The 13,334-nt window shown below is 36.5% G+C and overlaps 1 protein-coding gene across 1 annotated transcript in view; it reads left to right on the top strand.

The window, feature by feature from the left end:
• Positions 1–13,334, top strand: part of ZNF236 (zinc finger protein 236) — a 63,093-nt gene that overhangs the window by 45,422 nt on the left and 4,337 nt on the right. Inside the window, exons 22-29 of the mRNA XM_010020316.1 lie at positions 1,406–1,771; positions 2,317–2,462; positions 3,459–3,702; positions 4,005–4,184; positions 5,389–5,541; positions 6,838–7,028; positions 8,697–8,828; positions 11,508–11,705. Of these exons, the coding sequence (XP_010018618.1) occupies positions 1,406–1,771; positions 2,317–2,462; positions 3,459–3,702; positions 4,005–4,184; positions 5,389–5,541; positions 6,838–7,028; positions 8,697–8,828; positions 11,508–11,705 (1,610 nt within the window). The remainder of the gene's footprint in view (positions 1–1,405; positions 1,772–2,316; positions 2,463–3,458; positions 3,703–4,004; positions 4,185–5,388; positions 5,542–6,837; positions 7,029–8,696; positions 8,829–11,507; positions 11,706–13,334) is intronic.

Here is a 13,334-nt window from a genome sequence, read left to right as displayed (position 1 = left end):
CCCTCCCTCCCTCCCTCCCCTCCTTCCTCCCAGTGGGTATCTTTTTGGTTTAGTGGGATGCACTCCTACATGGTTTCCTTTGTGGTACTCTGTAATAGAGAGCTGTGCTTCAGGCCAGATCCCAATTGTTTTACTGGTTCCTGTTATTCTTGGGCTCTCTTTTCTCCATTATTTGAACCAGAACATTGTCAGAGTTTTCCTTGGTTTTGTTAAACAATAAGTGACAGCCGTTTTAGGGTTTTGTAAGCCGAAGCAGGCTGAATTGTAATTCAGGAATTTGATGAGATATTCTTCATTATAAATGGAAACTAAAATTGATTTTTATTGGAAGTGCACACTGGTTTTGTGACTTCTTTACCAACTGTAAATGACTGACATCACCAGAATACAGTAGTGCATTCTGATCTGGAAGTTGAGTCAACTTAATTTCAGGGTTGATCTAATGATTTGCCACGTAAAAAAGATAACTTAGTCACAGTTAGGACTAGGTTTTTGGGGTTTTGTTGTTTTGGATTTTTTTTAATGTATTTTTCCATCACAGCTATAGAGAAGTTTTGATTTTATTCTTTGATAAGGCAGCTATACAAAATACATTGATTTCTTTCCCCGGTTTATCCAGAAGTAATATTGTGCTGGAAGGCCAGGGAATTTCAGGAATTACCATGCGGTGGCATGTTTTCTACCAGGTATTTTCATTATGCTTCTTGTGAATCGTACAACTGCACATATGGTTAGTGACACAAACTCCATAGTTAACTGTTTTTATTTCTAGTACATTAAAAATGCCATCTGAGACCAAGTGGGGTTTTTTCAAATGTTATGCAATCTGAAACACAGCAGAGGAAGGACCGTATGTGAATAGACCAGATTTTGGAACTTTTAGATTACTTCAAGGTGATTAGTATTTTAGTTTAGAATATTATCTGACTTATGAATTTTATTCATTTTCTACTTGTAATCCATTAATACTAGTCAGTATTGAGATAAAGGCTGAAACAGAACAATAAAGCTGCTGGAATTAAAAAGGAAATGAGTGGCTAAGTAAGGAAAATCCAAATGCTGAAGAGGTCAAGATAAAACTTTTGGTTTTATGAGCTGTGTAGTTGGAACAACTTGATTAGTCAGGAAAGTGAGGCGATGAGGAGGACAGGTGACCAAATAAGATTCTGCATAAAAGTTTTAACAACATAATTGATTTTTAGAAATAGGAAAAAAGTAAGATACCATTAATTGAGATCCTTAATTAATTTGAAAAGCAGTCAAAATTATAAAGGAAAAGGCTAGTTACTACAAATTTATTCTGTTCAAATTACTTCAGAATCTGTATTTTTGTAAACTGTTGGTACAATGCTGTTAATTTTTAGAGATTTTATCACTTACCTTTCTGTTTTTGAAACTTTTCCAGGCCAGAAGCTCTTCAGTTGTCATGTATGCAGTAATTCTTTTTCTACAAAAGGGAGTCTAAAAGTACACATGCGCCTGCATACAGGAGCAAAGCCCTTTAAATGTCCACACTGTGATTTACGGTTTCGTACTTCAGGGCGCAGAAAAACCCACATACAGTGTCATTATAAACCAGAGGCAAAGAAAGTTAGGAAGCCTGTTGCACGTTCTTCAGCTGAGGGACTACAGCCAGTCAATCTTCTTAATTCATCCTCAACAGACCCTAACGTTTTCATCATGAATAACTCTGTTTTGACGAATCAGTTTGATCAAAATTTACTTCAACAAGGACTTGTGGGCCAGGCTATCCTGCCTGCTTCAGTGTCAGGTAAAAATGGATGACTTTTTGTTGGTGGTGTTGAAATCAAGTACTGAACATTGCTTTTAATTAGGGTTCAGAAAATTATGCCAAACGCTACTTGCCAAACAGGTAAGATTTGTACTGAATTAGTGATTTGATGCATGGTGGTGACACAGAAATACACAGAAATGTATTCATTTAAGAATGAAGGAAAAATGTGTGCAGTTCACCCAAAAAGATCTCTTAATTTCTGCAGTGGTGTATCACTGCAGAAAGGAAGAAAATAGAGACAACAAGTAGCTGTAGTACTGATATTCCACTACTCTGGAATTCAGCTACTCTGGAGTGGTTCTTGTTTTTTAAGTGCTTAAATAATAACAATTCTTAAATTACTTAAAATTTATGAAGCTTTAAAATAGGCAATCATCTACTTCAGATTATTTTTCTTGGCATAAATAAATATGTGTGTGTATAGCTTTTATATTGATTTAACTTATAAAAATAAACAAGCTAAAAGAGGCAGTCAGTAACGATATAGAAAAACATTATAATATAACTGTTTTCTTTGGTAGCTGGAGGTGACTTAACTGTGTCCTTGACAGATGGTAGCTTGGCCACTCTTGAAGGAATACAGTTACAACTTGCTGCTAATCTGGTTGGACAAAATGTTCAAATTTCTGGAATAGATGCCACCAGTATTAACAACATAACATTACAGGTAGGTTGTTCACAGTTTCTTGCTTTTAGTTTGAGTGAATCACTTTGAGGGTTGAAGGAAGTTTTAAGGAGGATGCATAATTCTGGAAGATTCCCTTTAAGTGAGGCATGCATCAATACCATGCTCTATCAGTTGTACCATGTTAGAAGACCTAAAGAATAGCTGCACAGTGGGTTTTTTTTTCTGATTGGTTTCTTTCTTTTTCATTTTTTCATGGGTTTTTTTTTTGTTTGTTTGGTTTTTTTTGTTTGTTTTGGTTTTTTTTTTATCAGATTGCTTTAAAAATCTCTGTTATTTTTTCTTTTAATTGCATTTGTCTTTTCATTTCAAAAGCAGTTTAGGCTCCCCACCAAGCCCCCAAAAGAAACCTCCCCTGGAAACAATCAAACCCAGTTTATCGCACAGAATGTCAGTCAAACCCAGTTTATTGCACAGAATGTTCTTTTCCTTAACATTAGACACCTGCTTTATTTGGCAAGCTTTTATAAGCTTTTAATATTTGGATTTACAATAGAAATTCCTATTGAGCTAGTAAAATGAATGACAGAAAAAGGTGAGATAATTACACCTAAAATCTTGTATTTGAAATGATGTGAAGGAATGATTTTCATGAACTTGGTTGTGCTCCATGCCTTTGCACTTTCAAAGACCCGAAGACAATGATAAGCATTGCTTGCAGAAATAAAACAGTACAGAATGTCAGCAGTGTGGGTACCTGGTGCCAAGCATGCTCACATGTGACCAGGATTATGATTTTCCAAACATTTTGCTGAGGGAAGAATCTAGAGGAAGCTGACTAGGCTGCTTACACAGTGACTTTGGAGAGTTGCTATATACAGACTCTTGAAAAATAAGCTTAAAGTAGTTATTTAAAAAGTCTAAGTATTATACATGCTCTACATGCAATAAATATGAATTCTGAATTTATGTTAAGGATATTCACTTAACCTGTATCTCTTAACTTCAGATTGATCAGATTGAAAACTTGCTTTCCAGATTGATCCAAGTATTCTACAGCAGACGTTACAGCAGAGTAATTTACTTGCTCAGCAGCTAACCGGAGATCCCAATATGGCTCCACAAAACTCCTCCCTCCAGGCAACAGAGAATGCAGTGCCGGCTAATGTGGTTATTCAGCCTTTATCAGGCCTGTCTTTGCAGCCCACAGTAACATCATCTGCTAACATGACAATAGGATCCCTATCTGAGCAAGAGTCTGTGCTGACAACCAGTGCTACTGGTAAGCAGTGTCACTAATTCTATTGGGCTTTGAATTTCTTAGTTTTACTTATGGTATTACCCACAGTGAGAAAATCAATACAGAATCTTTTTTTCTGAAGATCTTAAATTGTTTTCATATCCAATTTATTCCTTTGCAGGTTATTCTTTAGAGTGCAAGTTCTAGCATCTTTCATTGGCTTCTTTTGTGTTTTATTGTAGTTTAGAAAATAATGTATAACTTGCTTTAAAAAGTTGTGTTTACTATAATGAAAGGATCTTTATGGATTTTTTGGTTTTTTTGGTCTACCCACTTACATCTAGGTGCACAGGACATCTCTCAAGTCATGACTTCACAGGGTATGGTATCATCTTCAAATGGACAACATGAGATAATGCTGACCATAAATAATTCCAGTTTGAGTCAAGTTCTAGCTCATGCTTCGGGTTCTACTACTACAAGCTCATCAGGAAGTCCTCAAGAAATCACTCTTACAATATCTGGTTGGTATTTTTAATGATCTTTAATGGTACCAGATCTGCATTTTATATGTTAGCTGTACAGTATCATTCAAGGGTATTTTCGCAGTCCACAGCTTTCCTCTGGTGTTTTGTGGGGTTTTTTTTTATATTCATCAGCTTTAAAAGGAACTCCTTAAATTTGCTTTTGAAAACCAAATACATTTGCTTTGAGGATACGTTAGATTGGTTCCCTATTTATTCATGGCCTTGAGCCAACAGATACTTATCTTCATGGCAAAGCCCATATAACCAGTTCTCGCCTCCTTGCTGTGCTCGTCTGGGGTAGTGCAACTCCTGGGTAGTACCAGGACACGAACAAGCAGAGCAAGCACTGGGGATAAGCTTAATCAGTTTTCTTTAGATGCCTGTGGAATCATGTTCTAACAGATGTTTTGATCTTTCTTTGAAATGTAATTCAGACTTTATAATATGTAGTTAATAGTCCAGGTGTCTCTGAGTAAGTTTTGATTGACTTTCTTACTGCCTCTAAGAGACTGATCCTCTATATACTGTAAATACCTATTTCTCTGAAAGACAGTTTGTATTTTGTATCACAACACTTCTTTAATAGATCCAGTATAATAGTTAGTGATTTTTGGTTTACTTTTTTAAATTTCTTTTCCTTTTTTAATTCTTCTCTTTTTCTGTTTCCTGTAATGCATTTAGTGTTTTTAAGTGTCATGACAGTAATGTCAGTGTTAAGGTGTCAGGGTCTCCCACTTAGGTTTTTCTGCTTGATAATAGATGTTTGCTATTCTAAGAAAAATGGAGTATAGGTTTCAGTTTCTGTATGTTATATGCTTGTTGTCTGTCCCAGAAAATTAGCCCCATGTGAAGTGATATTTTTACAATGCAATCATTCTCCATATATTACATCAAAAAAACCCCTCCCATATTTTAACCATTAGCTTTTAGTTTGCTAGAGTTTTATTGTTTCATGGAGTTGGTGTCTTGAACCTAGATAAGTAAGATCAGTATTTGCCTATTAACAATTTCAGTTATTTCTCTTCTTGTTAGTGTCTAGATATGCATAATCACATCTGTATTAAAAATTTGAACCTCTGCATAAAAATCTGCATGTGTTTTCTACTTGTATTATTTTATGATCCTTGTCCTATAGTTCTAAGTACAGTAGCAGAATAACATTGAGACATTTCCAGTTATAATAGGACTAATTTGTATTCAGGCCAAGATCTTATTCAGCATAATTCTGGAAACAGTGATCTGAATAGTGGCTTAAGGCTGACAGCGCCAACCATCAACAGCCAGACAACAGGTGCTACATTAACTATAAGCAACGACCAGCTTCTTTCTCAGGGCACTTCACTAAATACTCCAGGTATGCATACACTGATTTTCTAATTAAAAATAGTAGTAATTTTTTTTTAAATAAATGCTAGACCAGGTAACTATGAAATGGTATAATCTTGCGTATTTCAATTCAGGAACTGCATGGCTTTGTGTGTTTTCTCACTAGCTTTAAATTGGTATGCCAATTTAAATGAATTTTCCTCCACATAAGAAGAAAATTAAAATAGGAAGGCCTATGTAAAAATCAGTACTTTGAGGCAGTTACAGAAATATTGAAGGACTATTTCTATAAATCGGAGGATGAAGAAATCATACATTTGCTGCAAATGTATAAAATGTCCTTTATATCAAATTTCCTCTGGTAATCAAATTTTAAGATTTTAAATATGTATGTGAATTTCTACCTGTATCTGGTTAATATACACACAAACACATATGTACGTATATAGTTGTTCATACTTTCACCCAGTGGAGCAGGTTGCATTGGTTGCACTGATTGGCTGTAGCAGGTTGCACTAATACAAACTTATTACTGATCTGTAAATAAATTTTCCCTATCTTCCTTTTCCTTAGTCTGCCTCCTTTCGTGGCTTTCTTTAGTGCTCATATACATCTACAAAGCAAATCTGCTTTTATGTCATACTAGGGGAAGCCTACCCCAGAGTATCCTGTAAGATTCAAAGGTTAAGGCATGCTCTTGTGTAATACATTAGTAAAAACAGACGGTGGTATTGTGCCTCTCTGTTATTTTCTTATCAGGCTTACCATAAACTTGAGAGCTACAAGGCCTCTAGTCGTGTGTTGGAGAATCTGTAATAAACCATTTTACAGTTGTTATAATCAAACTGTTATGAAATACCTGTTGAAAATAAACTGGCCTTTTTTGCTCTTATGCGTTATCAACCATGTTGCAAGGATATAGGGTGTGACTGTTGGGTTACAGAGTTACTGAATTTTGGGTTTACTGCCACCAGTCAAAGTGTATTTCATTGAGAGTGGCCAGACTACAGAAATGTGTAGCCTCAAACTTCTTCAGGTATCTTTTCAGCAATGAGTCATCTCCCACATGCCATGTTATGAAGTTATTGCTTTGCAGGATGATGTCCGTCAAGCTACATTTGGATGTAATTTTTCTGATTTTATCATCTGACTCTATGACAATTTTTAACACGTGATGTTTACTGATTTATTACCTTCTAAAAGAGAAAGGCCTAGCAAATGAGAAACAGAAATTAAGTTCAATTAAAGTAAGTTTGCAGCTAAGAGTTTAGGTATGTAACAGATGTATTTTTTTCTTATTTTTACTACTTTGCATATATTCCAGAGCTTAATACAACAGGTGGAACAAACCTTCCTTCAACAACACCCATATCTCAGTCTACAGTTTCTGCTCAGAATTTGGTAATGTCTTCATCAGGAGTTGGAGGAGATGGTAGTGTCACCTTGACTCTTGCTGACACTCAGGGAATGTTGTCAGGTGGTCTTGATGCAGTTACACTTAATATCACTTCACAGGTAAGAAAAGCTTTTCTGAACTGACAGATACACTAATATCACTGACTTACAGCGCAGGAATCGGAGATTTTGCTTAGAAAATAATTTTGTCCTGTAAATACATAGTGCTTGAAAATTCAGTTAACTTTTCTTCTGTCTGCCAACTATGTGTGCACACTGGCATGTAGAAGCATAAACTATTTAAAAGAAGTAAAGGAAATTTTTGCAGGTTTCTTTTTTAACAATAAACAGTTAGGTTCTACTGTTTCAAATGTAGTTTGAGATCAGTTTTAGTGATAAACTAAACTGGGTTGTACTTCATCATCACTACTCAGAAATACAGCAAAATATTCCTAATCTTTTTATTGTTTAATATGGTAAGTTTCTGTTTTCCTTCTTGTGAACATGATAGTTGAAGAGCAGATGTAACAGTTCCTTTCACAACAAATAACAGAATCTAAATTAAATCGACTCTCTTTAAAAACAGGTAGCGTTATAAGAAATTTTATAAGAATAGTGTTGTATGGGCCATCATCTGCCCAGTAGCTTTAGCATTAGTTTTATTTTCATCATAATTTAAGACTTTTTTTGGTGTCATCAAGAGCCAAAGACATGTTGGTAAGTAGAATGTATAGAATGGGGAGGAAAAAACCCAAACAGATCCAAACAATAAATAATACTAAAAGACTAGAAATTGAAAATTTAAGGTCGTTTTGTGGTTGGCATTTCAGTGTAGATTTTGCATCTGAAAACTTGGGCTGTTTCTTCTACTTCTTGGCTTAACTAGGCTTGGATTGATTTTTACTTACTTTTTGACCTGACTTAAAATGTGTAAATGTATGTAAATGAAAGACTATTTGTCAGGCATATGGTGTGATTAAACCTTGAGAAGCAAAGTCTGTGAGGATGGTTACATGCTTCCTTCTGCAGTTTTGCTCTGGGAAAGGGAACAAAAGATTGCTTAAATAGTTCTTATGACACATTTGTGATTTCTGGCATCACAGAGTAACAAAGCAACATGTGATTTCATTTCAGACTTTGTAATAATTTAAGCAATTATATTTAGCAGTGTTGATGTTTATTGATAAGACGCTATGCCTAATGTTAAGGCAGGCATAAATAAAAATGAAACCTTGCTTTGGGCGCTGTGCATACATAGTCTGTGTTGCAGGAACTGTGATGAATAGACAGGTGGTACATAAAGGTACTGTATTTCCTAGGGAAATAGAAAAGTCTCCGACAGTAATGTAGAAATAGAAGTAGTAGTATAGTATTAGTATATCTAAAGTAGTAATTTTGTATCTTACTTTCATGGGGTTTGGAAGTCGGTATAATTAAGAGATTTTTAAAAAGGAAAATATTGTGGGAAAACCACTCAGGAAAGCAGAATGTAAGAGGGTATCAGCTGAAGAGACAAAGACAAGGGAATGCTGAAACATTTATGCAAGTTTATGCAAGGCTGAATCTCCGCTCTGACAGACTTGCAGTAGTTGTTGCCCTTAAATTGTTTGATTTAAAATGAAAAGAGAAAATGAGAGAAAACTAGCATTTATTCAGGTAGGATTCTGGAGTGGTCTTGTTCAGAAAAATAAAGTACTTTTGAGGTATAAAAATTATTTACATGACTACAGTTAGCTGTTTAAACATAGTTATTCTACTTGGTTTTTTTTTTTCTGCCCTCTTTGACAGGGTCAGCAGTTCCCTGCTATACTCACAGATTCCAGTCTCGCTAGCCAAAGTGGGTCAGGCTCACAGCAAGTCATACTGGTGAGCCATACATCCCATTCAGCATCTGCAAACTCTGATGAAATAACCTATCAGGTAGATAAAATATTTTTCTGTACATTTGGTGGGTAAAGGTCATTATTTAATCAAAATACTGGAATGATTCCTCTATATTCTGAAGCAGGAAGGTTGATGTCATTCCCCAGGAGGAGTATTAGGAAGAGCTTCATTGTGACTTCTCAGTCACCCAGCTTCCAAATTTTGAGTTAAAAACACATTTCCACATACCAGAATGACATGCAATAAATAATGTGTTTATTCTTACAAATTACATAACCATGCTCTCAACACAGACTGCTCCAAAAATTTCCAAGTAAGTTTGTAATTAGATAACAAAAAATTGACGAAGTTGAGAGCTGTGGGAAAAATAGCACCCATTGCTACACCTTTTCCATTCTTTTTTTGTAACCAATTTGTTTTAATAGTGGTGCAGCAATAAAGTCTTTTCAACTTCTTATGTATTTGAATTTCAATAGAAATTTTTACATATGTAATATAGTATTAATATTAGAAAAAGTAGGTCAGACTTCTCTTCTTGAAGGCAAAATGAATGTTTTCAACCAACCTGGTAATGCAAGCTCTAAAATCGGAAAAATGGGAGAGGCACATGGTGAGCCACAATCAAGTGAAGAAGTGGTGGACTGGACTGGCAAACAAAGAGAAAAATGTGGGCAAGTTGTGGCTGATATGGGCACTAGAACCCTCAGAAATAGTAAGGTCTGAAGGAAGGCAGCCTGCTTCAAGTGTATGTGTATAAAGCTTCTGAGACAAGAACATAATAGAGGAACCACTCTTCTTGGAAAAATAGTTATAGCTTTGTGTTTCTGAAGTGCTTGTATGCTGCCGCATGCAGCATGTGGAACAAACTGGAGGAATTAGATCTCTGCATGTAGCTGCAGGGCTGCAATATCATTGGAATCAGAAAGAGAAGGTGCTATAGCTCATACAGCTGAAGTGCTGCCATGGCTAGGTTCAAGAGCAGACAGAGTGGCAGCACGGCAGTGGGAATGCGTGGAGTTCTGCCTGGACAGTGAACAACTGAGACCTTATGGGTAAGGATTGGCAAGCAGACCAACGTGGTGACACTGTCTTGAACACTAACTAACTGCTACAGATTGCCTGATCAGGAGGAAGTAAAAGATGAGGCTTTCGTCTTGGTTTTGGGCAACCTGCCCTAGCTGACCCTTTTTGATTAGAGAAGTTGAACTAGGTAATCTCAGGAGGTCCTTCCAACCTAAACAGATCTGTGATTTGCAGTCCCTGGTCTACATGGGTTACTCCAAGCTGCCAAAGATCTGGAAGGGCAACTAGCAAGGCACAAGGAATCTAGATTTCTGGACTGTATGAATTTTAACTTCCTGATAGAGATGACTGAGAAGCCAGGAAGTGGCAGTATTCTTCTGGACCTGATAATTGCAAACAAGAAGAACTGATTTGAAAGTGTGAATGTTGGGGATGTCCTTTGGCTCTGGAGTTCAGGATCCTGAGGGAAATAAGGCAAATAGCAGGATGACAGCCCTGAGCATCAGGAGAGCAGACTTCAGTGTGTTTAGGGATCTGCTGGTGTGGGTTGGCCCTGGCTGGACACCAGGTGGTCACCCAAGCTGCTCTGTCACTCCCCTCCTCAGCTGGACAGGGGAAAGAAAGTATAACAAATTGTTTCTGGGTTGAGGTAAGGACAGGGGAGAGATCATTCATGAATTAGCATCTTGGGCAAAACAGATTAGACTTGGGGAAGTTTATTACCAATTAAATTAGAATAGGACAAGAAATAAAAAATAAATCTTAAATCCCTTTCCCCAACTCCTCTATTCTTCCCAGGCTTAACTCTACTCCCGATTTCTCTACTTACTCTGCACCCAGTGGCGCAGAGGGATGGGAAATGGTGGTTGTGGTCATGAGGGATTGAAGGTGATAAGGAATAGTCAGCAGAGATTTCTGGAGGGGAAATTGTGTATAACTGACCTGAGAGCCTTCCATGATGAGATGACTGGCTTGGTGGAGGAGGAGAGCAGTTGATGTGGTTTGTCTTGACTTTAGTAAGGCTTTTGATGTTGCTTCCCATAACCTCCTTGTAGGCAATCTGGGATTCTTTTGTATCTATAAAATTAAAGAAATTTTGTGCTATTTTATTTGAAGGAAGTAACATTTTTCCAAACGCTCCTCATTGATTAAAACAAAAATATAGCACAACCTCATCCAAATTATATCAACTTTTTGTTGTGTTTTGATACTTCTGGAGCTTTGGGTTGGTAGTTCAGAGTTTTACTTCCTTATGAAGACAAAGTCCCCAAAGAAGAAATTAAATGAATAGCAAATACTCATGTCTGTAAAATCAGAGATACTTTCTTTTTTTTTTTTGCCTGAAATGTTTTTATCTTAGACTTACTTGATGAGAGATGTGAGAGTTATCTGAGATGTACCAGCATATGAAACAGAATATAGGAAAATACTGATATAAACACATTCTATTTATAATGCGTAAATTAATTTGACCATAGTTGTTATAATGTTTGTTTTCTTAAAATATACGTGTGTCATTCTTAAGAGCAATGAAATACAAGTTTGTATTTACATAGTTTGTTTCATTTGTGTTGGTAAGTTGCTGAAAGTACTTTCCAAAAACAGGTCACGTTGAGGTGGATTTTGAAAAATACACCACTGTCGTGATGTGCCTATGAAATTATTTGATAGTATGTTTGTAAATTGTTATAGGTGGCAGAGGTTTCTCCTAATGTGACTAAAAGCAGTCAAGCGGAAAAAGAAGGTCGTGTGCACCAGTGTTTTGAGTGTAGTCAAACCTTTTCTTCAGCCACCATGTTGATGCAGCATAGCAAAGAGGTTCATGGCAAGGAAAGGATACATGTTTGCCATGTCTGCAATAAAGCCTTTAAGCGGGCAACACATCTCAAGGTATTTGGTGATAACAGTTAATTGTTCTGTTAACTCCTTTGTTTTGGACTTTTGCAATATTAATGAAAGGTGCCTATTATCCCTTTACCTTTCCTTTTACAGTGTGAGAGGTGTGCATCTGAGAGAGGGTGTCGCAGTAATGATATATACACAGATAGAGAACTTTCTCTTGGAGTGTGGAGGGGATTTGAATGCATATATTGATTACAGAATGAAAAATGTGAATGCCTGTTGTGGAAGCAATAGTGCCAGAAAAATTTCCACTTACTTTGCTTGCTTGCGTATCTCATCACTGCTAAACCTGATTTCCAGATAAGCTTTTGGAATCATAGGAAGATATACGCTTTGCACTTTATTGTCTGATTTTTAGATGCTCTCTCGGATGTCTGCAGAGGGAGCATTTGTTTTAAAATATCCTTATATTATTGCTGTTGTTTACTGATATTTTATATTAGTTTTCTTTAGATTATGAACAACCTGATACTTCCAAGTCTTTAAAAAAAAATTAGTGGTGTCTTTAAATTTTTAATTAGGTTATGGAATGCTCCTGTTAGGAATATTCAGCTCTACTAGACAAGTGCTATGTCCAGGCCAGTGTCCTATCTCTGAGAGATTCTAAAAGGCAGTGATTTGAAGAAGTGCTTTACGAAAAGAGGAAACATATAACTTCCCCAAAATTTTGCCAGCTTCCCAGAATTTATAGCAGGAAATTTCTGGAGACAGAGGTAATGTCTTAGTATTAAGTAGCTCTTAGGAGAGCTTTTCAATAGATTTCCCTTTAGTACCGTATTTTAAGGAAGTATACTCTGTTTGTGACGTTCACCCCCTTGGAGTGATCATGTGTGTCAACTAGACTGTCGGTCCTTGGGCAAACTCATAAATTGTGGTGCTGTGAAACTGTTAACCTCTGGTTTAGGAGACGTTTTCCAGCAAAAAAAAAAAAAAAGAAATACAGTATTCAATATTGATATTTGTTTTCTTTAAGTAGTGAAAACAAAACCAAAATATCAATCTCTCTTCAATTTGTTTTCTTAGAACTGTCTGGTGTTACATTTTTTTCATAATTAAACCTTGACTTCTATTACATACTGGTCCTAGGTTAAAGATATGACAAGGTAAATTTCTACTCTGGTATTCCCCTTGGATTATTATTCATTATTGCTTTCTCATGTAGGCAGTGATGAAGTTGTAATAAGAAGTCCATGGGCAATCAAAAGAGACCTTGGGACAACTGGTCAAGGGTTGATGGGAGAGTTTTGACTCTCCAGATCTTGATCGTGATAATGAAAGTGTTGAGTGTTTATTGGTAAGAATCAGGGGTAAGGCCAACAATGCAGACTCTGTTATAGACTACCCAACCAGGATGAAAAGGCAGACAAAATACGCTGTAAGAGGCTGAGAGGAGTCTTACAGTCACTAGCCCTTGTTCTCATGGGGGACCTCAACTTACCAGATGTCTGCTGAAATACAATATAGCAGAGAGGAAACAGTCTAAGGAGGTTCCTGGAGTGGGTGGAAGATAACTTCCTGACATGGCTGGTAAGTGAGCCAGCTAGGGAAGGAGCCTGTTGGACCTGTTCTTTGCAAACAGAGAAGGACTTGTGGGTGATGTGATTGTTTGAGTCTGTC

Source organism: Nestor notabilis, unplaced genomic scaffold, assembly GCF_000696875.1.
Source record: "Nestor notabilis isolate BGI_N333 unplaced genomic scaffold, ASM69687v1 scaffold2838, whole genome shotgun sequence".
NCBI lineage: Eukaryota > Metazoa > Chordata > Aves > Psittaciformes > Psittacidae > Nestor > Nestor notabilis.
This window is presented reverse-complemented; position numbering and strand designations above follow the sequence as displayed.